Raw genomic sequence first — 13,048 nt, 5'->3', positions numbered from 1 at the left:
TCTGATCGTGTGAACGCCCGCGATGTTTGAACTTGAAGTTGTTGCGTAGTTCGTTGCGTTGCCGCCCGATCGGGTTTAGCGCGGTTTTTCCCTATATATAAAACTCGCGGAACTACCGTACAGACAACTACAAGAGGGGGAGTTATTACTCTAGACAATTTTTTTTTTTTTAGATTGTGAGTATTGGGCTGGGTTAAGGCGGATAGCAGGCTACAAGTATGCTTAATAGATATCTATCAACTCCAAAGCGACGCCGTACCTTCGGTTGTATCAATGTCTGACTATCACTACTGTATATACTCCATAGACATGCTGAACTTCTCAGAAATCAAACGGCGAACCCCAACTCCCCCGCTGAAAGCATCTGAATGATATATAAAGGAAAAAAGAAAAAGTCCCAAGTAGACTACCGGAAGGAATATAAGAGTACAAAGGTCAACCGCTACTCCGGTTCTTGTGTTGGGAATTCGACTCGGGAACGATCCTGGTTGTGTCGACTAGATGAGGATATGTGGTTGCAAAAAGCGTTCCCAGAGACCAGTTATTCAGGTCACGCAAGTGCCGTTCAAAGACTGGATTTATTATCAGCTCATCTGAGTCATTAGTGGCAAGGAGGGTGTCGGTGGGTTCATAAGGCCAGTTGAGGCTGAGCCCCGTGGTGTAAGGAATAAACCAGTTGGAGAAGTCATAGTCCGCATACGAAGCAACCATTCGGTCCCGCATACGGGGCCAGGGTAAGTAGTCAATCCAGGCCGCGTGGGGAGTTACAATTTGTGATGTCCGTGGTGTCATCCACTCAGGCAGACGGTCGTAATTCTCACGAGTTGGGTATATTTGCCACCTCATCAGGAGGAACATGACATACAGAACTGCAACTTGCTCTGGGAGGTTCGAGATATTTGGGAATTTGCTGAGAATATCGGTGAATACTTTTGAAAGAGGATGTGAATAGATTCCTTTGGCCGGGTTTAGCAAAGAAGAGACACTGGGGTAAGGAGGGCCGACAAGCTGCTTGTTTGGAACACCCTCGGCTGCTTCTCGCTGGCGGGTACGAAGGAAATCAAGGAGAATGCCATCCAAGGGACAAGTAGGCTCAACATTCCGGATGGGTATCGAATACGGACACATGTTTGAATCTCCATATGAGGGGGTGTTCAAGCGGTTATTATACGACAGGGGTCCGTTGGCGGAAGAAGAACCAACACCAATACGGAAGTCGTTTACTTTGGGAACATTCTGCGTTGAATCCAAGAGAAAATTCAACCCCAGTCTCTCGCCATTTCCCGAAAGCTCCAAGTTATGCGTAAGGTTACGCTTCTGGTAGTCGAAGAGCTGGTTATGCGGTGGCCATGCGTTATCAGCATTGTGAGAGGTGGGTGCATTCTGCTGCCAGCTTTGCCGATGGCCGTGCGCCTGGCTGGAGGCTGACGGTGACGGGCTAACGCTTGTTGCAGGAGAGCTTGTATAGGCACCAGGGCCGCCGTTTGTAGATTCCACGCTCACGGGGTTCCGTAGACGTCGGTCGGATGGCTCACCCTGGGGTGCCTGCTGCTGAGAGCCTGCGTAGTCTGACTGTGGCGGCGGAGTTGGAGGTATATCTGCATTGGCAACGGAATTGGGTCTGTGGACTCTCGTGGAAGGAACGTCGTTGTGAGGACTCAAAGGCGGTATTGTCGACGTGAGAGGCCCTGAATGATGATTGAGGATCGGCTGGAGGGTCGCCATGACAGAGGCAAGTCTTCGCTTGATTTCATTGTTCTCTGCCTGTAGTATGTGTTTCTGTCGTAGGGCTTCTTGGAGATCCTGATATGGTTGTAACGAGGTCAGTTCACGCACCCTCTGCTCCAGCAACTCGATCTGTGTCCGCGTCCGCTTTCGAATAGCCCGCTGCGCCTCTCGGTCATTCGCCCGTTTCTTCGCGAGCTGTTCCGCCGTGAGGTTAGCGACTCCTCGTGAGGACGTGCTCGCTCGTTTCTTGCCAGGCATCGCTGGCTCTGCTGGCGCTGTCGTTGGTGCTGTAGCCGCCGTAGCACCAACCCCCGATCCAGAAGCCGAACCAGAACCGAGACCAGATGCAGATCCGGGGGAAGCTACGCATTCCTGCTTCACCGAGGGCGAGTCGCAGGCCGACACCGTCTCCGAGCCAGGTGACACTTGTCCAGCCATGGTGATTCTTTGATCCTTCGTCGTGACGTAGGGCTGTCACTTGCGTTCATCCGCTGTCTTCCCCCGCGGCCAACGAGAATGCATGTAACGACGGGGTTAGATGCGTAACGCGCGACTGGCTCTCTCCCAGGAACCGGGCGGAGGAGGTCGTTATATTTGATTGCGACTTCAGCGGCTCTCTCTCTCTCTCTCTTTCTTTCTTTTTTTTTTTTTTTTTTTTTTTGGCTGATGGCAAGATAGTTTAGTTTCCCCCAAGGCGAAGACGAAGGAGACGAGGTCGCCCGAAGCTAAAAAAATCCAGCCCCCTGAAGGGTCTTGGGTTGCCTGCCAGTTCTATATCCACGATTCCGGGTTCCTTTTTCCTTTTTCCCCCAAGCCAACACAAGAAGACTCTGGAAGTGCGAAGATAGATCCGGGAAGTCGGGCAGCGGCCTTCATCCAGCCTTCTGGGGACAGGAGAGGCGCTTTAACTATCGTCGAGCCCCAGGGATGGAGCGGGATGCCCCCATGATTGGCCTTGTTAGAGCGCCACTGTCGACTTGGGGGGGAACTCCTCTTCGTTCTCAGCTAGGGACGAGGGATGGGATGGGAAGTTTTAGCTGCATCTTGCAGGCTTCGACAGCAGATGACGACTCAAGCCGAATTTACTCCGACTAATATATGCAGCAGAGATGTCGAATACAGAGTGTTACATAGGTTAATATGCTAGTTAGCATGCACCGATAGTCGTGGTGAATATGCTGTATTGTTGGCTGTTGGCGTTGGTTAGTTGACCTCGGTCAAAACGTCCTCATCCCATAGTCTTGCCCCCCCCCCCCCCCCCCCCCCCTCCCCGGTAAAGACGATATGCAGATACAATCACGATAGATATATTTTGGGCCTGGAAGAAAAGCCGGTTCGAGCCAAAATTCGAACAACTGGATCAGCATGGTGATGGCTGAGTTTGATTCCAGAGTTGTGTCGCGTCAGAAGCCTGAAGACTCGCAAAGCCAGAAAGGTCGAAGATAGACTCCGTATAAAAAAGGAACGAGCGTGATACTACCCCCAAAGCAATAATAGCACAAGCCATTCGGATAGGGACACCCCGGAAACGACGAATAAGGTCCCCAGGTCCAGCCGTTGATCCCTATCTCTGGCTCAAGTGCTTAGCTGTTGCAGGCGGCATGTCGACCTTGTCCTGCAGTGTTCGTACGTCGTGCATATATTATTGTTATTGGCCAGCAAGACAACTCTTCAATGTGTCTTTGATGGCTACCCGTTTCCCGATTTGTCGTTAGCACACTCCGTACGGCCATCAGGCTTCGTTATCCCATCTCGCAGCCCGGTCCAGAGTCTGAACTGTACAACTCAAAATTCGCTCTACCGTCAGCCTCAAGAAGGGGGAGAAAAACAAAATTATAAAACCACAAGCCTTTCTCGTGAAAGGAGGGGCTTGCTTCAGGTCTAGTGATGGCGCTAGAAAAGTGATACCGGATGCATTAGCAGGGGTGACTTTGCGAGACACGACTTGTAATTATGCCAGTGCGTTCATAGAAGAAATTCAGGGATGGACGTATCCATCCCAAGCTCATCAAGCCAGGTGAGAAAGCTTTCGCCAGTTCCAATAGAGATGCCATTGGTCAAATCATTGCCAAACGGCTCAGGTTGTAACATTGGAGCCCCCAAGTCGTAGGGCTTAGTATTTTTCACCGCGGTATCGGCGTCTCCTCCTGGGGTAGCACTGGTCGTAGTTTGCGGGATCTCGGATGGGACAGCTAGTTCAGTGACTTCCTGCCGAGCTCCTATTCGTCGCTGACAAGCACCAGGCTGATAGTTGAGAGTATCGTCTAGAAGCTTATTGATAGCTTTACTAACCTCCACACAAGTGTTATGAGTGGCATTAACTGGCAGGTCAGTACATTCGAACCATGAAACTATCATGCTAAGGTTGCGAACGACTTCTGACCGGGGTGCGCTAGATGACAAAGGGGTCTCGGTGACCGTGCATCGATGCAGCTCAATTGCGAGGACACCCGCCGTCGGCAGAGCATAGAGTAGAAACTATTCGCAAGGTTCCTATATATTAACATCCCCCTTTACATTCTATACAGCCGTGGGTAACCTGGATGATTAGATGAACTTACCACCCAAGCAAAGTCTTTCCAAACTTTGTTGCCCTTCTTCTCCCCCTGTTTAGTGAAGTCTATCACAGCAGAAACGGCTTGCATCGAGCTGTCAAGAAGGTCCCTTATTGAGCCCTGCTTTTCTCGACAGCGTATGCGTTCAATCTGAAACATTGTATGTATGCACTCAAGGTAAATCACAAGGCTTACAATGCACGTAACCGAGTCAAGCGTTTCCCAGCAGTTGGTTCGATAGTGGAACCAACCGGGAACCCCATCCAACATCCGCTTGCACTCTTGGTACGTTTCCCTAAATAGCTGCATGTTAAACCTATTATCACTCTGGAAATAAACATGACGCTAGGCAGACGGCTTACTGCAGGTCATGAGAGAAATTGGCCCCTTTTCGACCAAGAGACAGCCTCAATACTTTCTCCCGAAAGATTGAGGAGAAATAACGCATCCTGATGGCGGTTACTGGGCGTATTTTACCGTTTGACGTTCCTTCAGAGCCCCAGCCGTCGTGCGTAAGTTTCTGTAAAACCCTGTCAAGCTCATCGCCTTGAAGAAAAAGCTCGTCATCATCAATGTCGAGAGGAAGGGATGCATCACAATAGTGATATGGAAGGCGTGGGGGCCGTCCTAAAAATGTGGCTATATTCTTATCTGTTCGATATGTTGCTGCAACCAGTCTCTTTCGAACTTCTGAAAGGAAAAAAGGTACGTCCGAATCTGGGTTTTTGTGACGATGAAGACCCATCCCATATATATCGGTGACCAGGTCGCCTAGAACTGCATATACATGGTGGCCTAACTGCTCAGTAAACGATTCTCAGGTAAAAATGGTTGGGGGGGGGGGGGGGGGGGGGGGGTTAGTATGAAGGGAATATAATTACTCGTTTCTCCCAGGACATCTGACGATAGCACTGCATAAGTGTACTGTAGCCAAACCATTATGTCGTTGCAGTTGTCATAGCGTTTGCATAGTTGCGAACAGCTATTACATGCAGCAGCCATCTCCTTTGCAAACGCTTCTCTGTTGGGAACTTCGTCCTCAGGAGGGTAAGGCGTTGCCGTAAGAAGATGGTCAGAAATAGCGCTCAGCCCAGCTAAGGAAAACATTACTCCAACAAACTCCCATCGTATGTTCTCTCCAGAGAACAGAGAACAAAAGCCTTCCAGCGATGGAGTACCGGTGACTTGCAGTGGACGAGCCGTGTTCTGAGTTATCTTCGCGTACAGTTCACGCTGCCGTGACTTTTGAAGCCACCCACCAGCATCAAAGTAGGCCCTAGTGGCCCTTATAGGAGCAATAATGAGCTGCATTGGAATAATAGTGAGGTTGCATCTTTCGTAGAAAGAAATAATCAGCTTCTCGTAAAGTTCGAAGGCGGAAAGCAGTCGAGCCAGATTGATTTCCGTATATGCTGCATCATAGCCCCATTGTCCTAGATCTACTTGTGGCGAGAGGACAGAGCAGCTGGAGAATCCAGATGGAGTGTCCTGAAAGACGGAGAGAAAGCTGGTTGAGCCGAGGTAGGCATTCTGAATGGTGGTCCCACCATCTGCTTTCTCCTCTGAGGAAGCTGGGTATTTGACAAGGATATTATCGACATCAGAGCTACGCCGCCCCGAGACAGATGCCCTAACAACACTAGAGGTTTGTGGCTTGGTGACTCGATTCCGGTCCTTAACCCGAGTCAAAGGGGCCTCATGGTAGTAGCACTAGCGATCCAGTTAATATCAAGGAGTAATCCGCTAAAAAAAAAAAAAGAAAAAAAAAATCCCAGACATATTCCGGAGTACCTTTTCAGATATCCCTTTCTTCACGCACCGCTGACAGATGGGCATTACATGGTCACATCTGACTTTTGAAATTCGGCATGGCTCACACGACGTCGGCTTGCCATTCTTCCGGAACATGTTGACGCGGGAGGTCCGATCCGCCGCATTTGTTGGGGCAGCGGGTGAGGCTTCCATCTGTTCCGCCGTCAGTTCCTCCGCCTAAGTGGACTGTTAGTTAGCTACCTTGAGCGAAGGTGCAGAATTTCTCCTTCGTGTCCGCGTTGGCATCCATCTCCGGAGTACTTACACAAGGGCCGGGGTTATCGCTCTTTTTATCGGCTGTCACCAAAAAAAGAAACGGCAAGCCATATCACGTGCTGATTATATAAGGTGCGCCCTGGCTTGGCGTCTATTTTATCTAATCTAATCAATCTTGGGACTTGGCAGTCTTCTTCACGGCCACGAACAAGCAGCACTGTGACAACGTCTAGGTGACCATGATGGACGTACACAGTGCATCGATGTGATATGATATTCGGTCCTCTACTGATTGCATTTCATGATACATTAACCGCACCCTGTTGGCGGAGCACAGGGTGATCAATATGCACACCGCGGAAACTTTTTCGGAGCGTTATGCAGCCCCTTGCATCCCGGTCTTTGATGATGTCAGACAACGAATTTGGTTTCGAGGCACCTTGAGGGCATAACTAAACGCCATAATACCCAAAATGTTCGACAGAAACTGAGAGGCCGCAACGTATACAATAGTGCTGCGAATGTCTCATTACCCAGAGATATTATTGTGCTTACACGGGTCAGCTCATGGGGAGAGTTGGCGTCAGTTGTGGGTGATTTGAGCCTCTAAGGGGCAGGTACACAAGGTTGGAGCCGCACTTTATGTGCTCAAAAGCCCCATAATCTAAGCCATCCGGTCGAGAATAAAACACCCAAGAGAATTAAAAATAGTGCTCGGAGACAATTTGAAAATGTCTCCGGGGTTATTGACGGATGGTGAAAGGGATGAGTCTGGGGTATAAAAGGACCTTGGAGCATCGCTGTGCCCTGGACTTTTCTCAAGACATCAGACATCCCCTAGCCAAACAGTTACCCTCCTCACAGAGCATTGAATACCTGGTATTCATCCCTTATCAACATTACCTGAGCCATCAATCATGAGTGGAGACCATCACCATCACCATCACCATCATCACCACGGCCACGGGCATGGCCCCAGCCATACCCAGGTCAATGGAGAATACTGGAGGTACGGCCCCATTATCCCTCTACTAGCTGATGCTAGGACACTGAGAAATCTTTAGTTCCGCTGCTTCGACTGTGTTCAATACCGAATGGGTCATCTCCTGCCAAAAGAAGATCCGCGAGCACCTCCAGGAGAACCTGGCCTGGTTCGATGCCCATCCCCCAACCGATGGTCAGTTGAAAGGTAAAATGATGGACTATGCGTGCGGTGAAGGATATATCTCACGGGTAAGCAATAGCTGCTCTTCAAGTGCTCATCTATTATCTCAACTAACCAACGCACAGTTCTTTACTCCTTATTTCTCCAAATGTATCGGTGTCGACGAGGCCGCAGGCATGGTTGACAAGTTCAACCAGACAGCTCGCCAGGAGAAATTGCCAGAGACTCAGATATACGCTGTCAAGGGAAATCTGACTGAAGCCGAAGGCACACCCTCCATTGCTGGAGAGGAATTCTTCAACTTCGACCTTATCATCATCGTCCACGCGCTGCATCACATCGATGACCCGCAGCAGCTGATTAACAGGTTCACTGAACGTCTTAGACCAGGCGGTATTGTTGTTGTTGCCGATTGGGAGAAGACAGGAAAGGACGTTCATCCCGCGGACATTAATCATCCTGCCGCGCACACGGTGTCTCATAGTGGGTTTACTGAGAAGGAGATGCATGAGTTTTTCAAGAATGCAGGCTGCAAGGAGAGCGAGTATACGGTGATGAAAGAGGAGATGACCGTTCCCGAGGCCTGGGGCGGGAAGAAGACTCTCTTCTTTGCAAAGGGGAGAAAGTGATTTCCTGTTCATGTCTTAGACTAGATGGTGGCTGTTTGCCTTGGTATCTTCTAGACATCGCTCAAATATAGACTGGAATCAGTATTCGGATTGTTTAAACGGAAGAAAGGAGAGAGCCGTCGACACAAGCCAACGTTAACATGATCATGTATGTAGCTGTAGTGGTTGGACGTATAGATATCTGGAATAGTGACCTGATCATGAGCCCACACGAGTCGTGTTAAACCAGAGGGAAGTAGGCAGGTCTAGAACTGTTATCGCAGTAATAATATAGTAAATTATAGAGTCTGCCAACTCCAAGATTCGTATTAGCGATAATTAGCCTGGATTCCAAATATACTTAAGATAAATATAAAGATTGAAAAGCATAGATCTAGACATTTATCCCCATATTTAAACGCTTGTCCGGAAATCAAGATCAGGTATACCTAGATCCTTTGAGAAGATGACGGGTGTGTCTGAGGACCTTTGGCAGATTTCGCCAAGGGGCAAAGTTCACCTTCAGAGAAAGCGAAGAAATGCGAGGCTTTATACAAGGCTTCGTACGGATGGGAGGATCATGTTAGTAGCACTGCATAAATAACTAATTAGTTTGTCGGACCAATTGTCAGGGTTCGAAAGGTAAACAAATAAGCTGAGTTTGGTGATCGGAGAATTAACACTAAGTACTATGACCCAGCTTCCCCATTTTGCCAGGGCAAGGATACTGTAATCCTAGATAAATACCGGCTATTAATAGTCGGACAGTGGAATCACTTAAGGGAGGTGTGGCAGGGGGTCATTGTGAAAAAGAAAAGACATCTTTCTATCGGGCAAAAAGAAGGTATCATTAAGGCTATAAGTGGCTAACGATCGTTCGTTCGGTCGGGCCGTGCCCAGCTACCGTCAGATGTGGGTGGGTTGAAAGGTTCCTCCCGGTCATGTAACATATAACTAGCTTGTTGATAAAAGAAAAACAGGCTGAAACAGCAAGCAAGTTTAGAGGCTCATTAACACGTGCAAAATAGTAAAAGAAGACTCGCTGTAAATGTAAAAAGATGCTAGGGAGATGGGTCCTGAAAGTATAAGTGGCATAAATAGAAATGCGCATTTTGTGGATTTTGCCATGAGACGGTGCTCAGGGGGTTAAGGGGGGGGCATCGGCCTATTCAAGCATGTGGCCCATCTTCCCGATCTATGTACATTATGTTAGTAGCGCATTGAGATACAGGAGGCTGGAATTAGTCGAGAAATTTTGACGGACCTTGGTTCGAAGATATCCCTCGATCTCAACACTTTTGATACCCCTGGCACCGCCTGTTTTCCACGCAAGCGGTACCATTGGCACCCTCTCTCGAACGACAACCTCCCTATTCGGCCCCTCAATAGCAGCCACTTTATCAGGGTTATTCGTCAATAGTCGTATGCCGCCATTGGACGAGTCCTGTCCTAATCCCAAATCAACTAGGATTGCGGTTGCTAGGCCATAGCTGCGCGCATCTGCGGGGTGGCGAAGGAGTAGGTTGGCTTCGACGGTATCTGAACCGAGGTCTTGCAGATTGTATGCCTTGAGCTTCTCACCGAGGCCAATCCCACGACCTTCCTGACGCAGGTAGACGATCACACCACCGGGTCCTGAGACGTCTGTATCTTCACTGGATTCAGGTGTAGCGGGTTCGGACATGAGGCGAGCAGCTTCATCTAGCTGCTCGCCACAATCACACCGAGCAGACCATGCTGTTTCACCCGTGTAGCATTCTGAATGTATTCTGACCAGCGGAGCTTGTGAGGGGCCCTGCACGGAGGTGTTCTTCGGAGACTGGGTATCATTTGCCGGAATAGCCTCGTCATACCGACTGCTCTGGCGTCCTGGCCGCAGTCTACCCACGTATGCACCCCTGATCATGCGATCCATCTCCGTCTCACCTTCTCGGACTCTATCCAGGCTCCGGCTGCGAATTGAGTTGCCGAACACAATAGCAAGATGTTCTTTATTATCGGCATCGTTCTGGTACAGATGTAGAAACATCTCCGCGCCGGAGGTTGTGGGTATGCGGGCACGCACAATGCATTCAACCTTTGGAAGATGTTGGAGTAGTCTGGGAGGTTTAGAGAGTGTGTGTTGGTCCTCTAGGTCGGCCCGTGGAGTTATAATGGCAGGGTACGCATTGCTGCTACCGGGGCTGGCGCTGGTGACATCCGGAGTGGAGGTCAGAGTAGAGGTAGGGGATAGGGCGGGAGATATTATAGATGGCGGCAAGGCTGGAGTTGAGACAGAATTGGGAGTGGTGTAGCCATCGGCATCAATATTTCTGCTACCGGTGCTGCTGTTGCTGCCTCCCGCGAAGGACGACGACGGTAAGGGTATAGCTGTGTCTTGTGTCAGGGGAAACTCGGTGACGTGAGGGTGGAAGGGCCGCGGGGCGATAAAGGGCGAGGCGTGGGCGGATGGCGAAGGCATCACGACGTCGGCTCATAGAAGACTCTGACTGGCAATGGGGAAAAATAATCGAATGCTTTTCTGCGTCTCTCTCGCTCTCGCTCTCTCTCCCGTCTTGTCGTCCGCTCTTTATCCTTTTTAAATCACCGCCGTTCTGCAGCTTGCGGGTTGGATGTTTCTATCTCGCTCGCTCGCTCCTTTCGGGCGTAAAAAGCAAACCTCGGCAGCCGGAGGCTTAGTCATACAAAAAAGTTTCCATGTGCCAAGAGTTGCCAAGAAAGGACCAAAAAGCGTCGATATCAAAGCTTTTGCTAAGGCCATTGATTATTAGGGGTGATGAGGCGAAGAGAAAAGAAGGATGAGCATGAGGAATGGCTTTTTGTTTGGTAGATATAATACACGGTAGTATGTCCAGAAGTGGTAGATGATAGGTAAGGCATGCATGAGATCTGGGCCCAACTCCTGCAGGGAAAGACATAAGATAAAAGACCAAAGGGAAGAAGCGGCCATGGCTCCTGCAAACTCCAAATGGGACGAAGACCATAAAGATAGAAATGTAGAGAGATAGAGATGGAGAATTAAAGATAGCAGACGGATAGACGAGACGAAAAAGGGAGGGGGTTCACTTGCTGGGAATGTCCAGGACGTAGCGGCGGTCGACTTCCATCTCCTTGTCGTCCTCCTCGCCCTCGAACTTGAGGCGGTAGACCTCCTTCTTCAGGCCCATGACCTCGGCCCGATAGAAGGTTGTGGTGTCTGGATACCTGGCCAGGACCTGTTTGCCGATCTGGAACTGGGGGAGCGGAGAGCCAGCCTTGGGGATGTGGATCAGCGAGGCTGCGGTGGTCTTATAGATGGCTCCCTCCTCACCGTTCTCGATCGGTTCTGGGTCTTGCACATCATACCTGCGAGTAACTCTGTCAACAGAGAAGATCTAACTTAAAAAAGGAAGGGCAGGAATTCCAGAGTGCCAAGCATACCGTCGTTTGTTCCCTTCGCCGGTGATGTTCTTGATGATGCACTGGATGCCCTCGCCCTCGACGCCCTGCTGCTTCTTGTTGTGCTTGAAGACAACTTCCGCGCCGATGACAAGCTGATCCGCCTTCTCTGACGGACGGCCTCCCTCCACGCCGTTGTCGAGTGAAGCAGTGTCACCGCGGTGGCTGCTAGACACGCTAGTGCTGCGTTGGGCACCGCCCTTGATCCGGTTCAGCTTGTCAGACGAGACGCCCGAAGACGATGGCGCCGGGGAATCGGTCGACGCCAGGTCGACGTCCCCCTTCCGCTTGCGAGACTTGTTCTGCGAGAGAGACCGGCTCTGGGGGTCCGCCGCCTCTGACGCCGAGCGGAGGGCTATCAGGATGCCCAGGTTCTTGGTAACGTCCGCGGGCTCGTCCTGCAGGATGGCCCTCTCCTCTGCGCTCAGCTTCAGCTGCTGCCGGTGAAGGCTGTCCAGCTGGTCTATATCCCCCAGCGATGGTTCTACCTCGATATTAGCAACCCGTAGCAAGCAGGTCAGAAAATTAAAAATAAAAAATAAAAAATAATAAAAACAAACGTACTGTTGCCGTTCCTTGCAATCTTCTCGTTGAGGGCGGCAATCTGCAGGCCTATCGCCCGCTGCTTCTCGTTCTTCTCAGCGGCCTTTCGGATATCCTGACAGATCTTATTCCACATCTCGACCTCCTCGTCGGCCGCCAGCCCGTTCTCTCTCGTCGCAGGCCCGCGCGGACGGTTGCGAGACATGTTGACGACGACCCGTTCGTTGCGCTGCTGCTGAATATCCAATGCTTCCCAGGCGTATGATGTGTGGATGGTCAGCGGCCGGCTGCGGGTGCTTCTGACGTTATAACTGCTGCTCCCTGTCTTCTTATGCCGCAACGAGCGCGGTGTCGCTGCCGATGCCGCCCTTATTGGCTCTTCTTCTTCTTCTTCCTCTTCGTAGTCGTAATCGTAGTCGTAGTCGTAGTCGTCGTCGTCGCTGTCGCCGTCACTGTCGCTGTCGCTGTCGCTGTCGTCTGCTGATGCTGCTGCTGCGTCTGACACTGAACCATGGATGCCATCAGCGTCACCGGCCGTCCCGCGGGTCCGCTCGTCCTGCGCCACCAAATCGATGACAGTGGCTGGCCCGGTCGCTGTCTGCTGGCTATCCTGGGTTTCCTCCGCTGGCTGCTGCTGCTGCTGCTGGAGCTGGCGCCGGAGCTCCTGGCGCTGCGGCCGGAGTCGCTGCAGGAGTCGCTGCTGTGGCGCTGCGCCAGCCGCCTGTGGCTGGAGTCTGCCCGCGCCTGGCTCCATCTTTAGCTGCTTGCTTGCCCCTCGGCGATGATGTAGCTTGTTGTTGACAGTCAGACTTGCGCTTCTTCAGCGTCTTCCTCTTCCCTTACTTCTTCTTCTTCGTCGATATTGCATCCCTCCGAGACGGTCTCGCTGCGCTGTAGACATGCAGGTCCCTCTCTTCCGTCTCCAGTGTGGTGAGCTCGTCCCTGCGTTGCTGCTGCTGCTGCTGCTGGGAAAGCGCCTGCTA

The 13,048-nt window shown here is 50.9% G+C and overlaps 5 protein-coding genes across 5 annotated transcripts; 1 reads left to right on the top strand and 4 right to left on the bottom strand.

The window, feature by feature from the left end:
* Nucleotides 1-435: 435 nt before the first annotated feature.
* On the bottom strand, nucleotides 436-1,986 carry ARB_03610 (uncharacterized protein; the record flags this gene model as incomplete). Its single annotated transcript, XM_003010126.1, has 1 exon — nucleotides 436-1,986. The coding sequence occupies one exon, from the start codon at nucleotides 1,984-1,986 to the stop codon at nucleotides 436-438; it is 1,551 nt and encodes a 516-aa protein (XP_003010172.1).
* Nucleotides 1,987-3,693: 1,707 nt separating this feature from the next.
* ARB_03609 (C6 transcription factor, putative) lies at nucleotides 3,694-6,119 on the bottom strand (the record flags this gene model as incomplete). Its single annotated transcript, XM_003010125.1, has 5 exons — nucleotides 3,694-4,206; nucleotides 4,290-4,578; nucleotides 4,646-5,060; nucleotides 5,165-5,993; nucleotides 6,075-6,119. The coding sequence occupies 5 exons, from the start codon at nucleotides 6,117-6,119 to the stop codon at nucleotides 3,694-3,696; spliced, it is 2,091 nt and encodes a 696-aa protein (XP_003010171.1).
* A 1,109-nt stretch (nucleotides 6,120-7,228) lies between these two features.
* ARB_03608 (uncharacterized protein) lies at nucleotides 7,229-8,105 on the top strand (the record flags this gene model as incomplete). Its single annotated transcript, XM_003010124.1, has 2 exons — nucleotides 7,229-7,320; nucleotides 7,376-8,105. The coding sequence occupies 2 exons, from the start codon at nucleotides 7,229-7,231 to the stop codon at nucleotides 8,103-8,105; spliced, it is 822 nt and encodes a 273-aa protein (XP_003010170.1).
* A 1,183-nt stretch (nucleotides 8,106-9,288) lies between these two features.
* ARB_03607 (uncharacterized protein) lies at nucleotides 9,289-10,545 on the bottom strand (the record flags this gene model as incomplete). Its single annotated transcript, XM_003010123.1, has 1 exon — nucleotides 9,289-10,545. The coding sequence occupies one exon, from the start codon at nucleotides 10,543-10,545 to the stop codon at nucleotides 9,289-9,291; it is 1,257 nt and encodes a 418-aa protein (XP_003010169.1).
* Nucleotides 10,546-11,146: 601 nt separating this feature from the next.
* On the bottom strand, nucleotides 11,147-12,819 carry ARB_03606 (uncharacterized protein; the record flags this gene model as incomplete). Its single annotated transcript, XM_003010122.1, has 3 exons — nucleotides 11,147-11,429; nucleotides 11,505-11,985; nucleotides 12,087-12,819. The coding sequence occupies 3 exons, from the start codon at nucleotides 12,817-12,819 to the stop codon at nucleotides 11,147-11,149; spliced, it is 1,497 nt and encodes a 498-aa protein (XP_003010168.1).
* Between the last annotated feature and the right edge of the window lie 229 nt (nucleotides 12,820-13,048).

The sequence above is a fragment of the Trichophyton benhamiae genome (genome assembly GCF_000151125.1).
Source record: "Trichophyton benhamiae CBS 112371 chromosome Unknown contig02322.0, whole genome shotgun sequence".
NCBI classification, from domain to species: Eukaryota; Fungi; Ascomycota; class Eurotiomycetes; order Onygenales; family Arthrodermataceae; genus Trichophyton; species Trichophyton benhamiae.
This window is presented reverse-complemented; position numbering and strand designations above follow the sequence as displayed.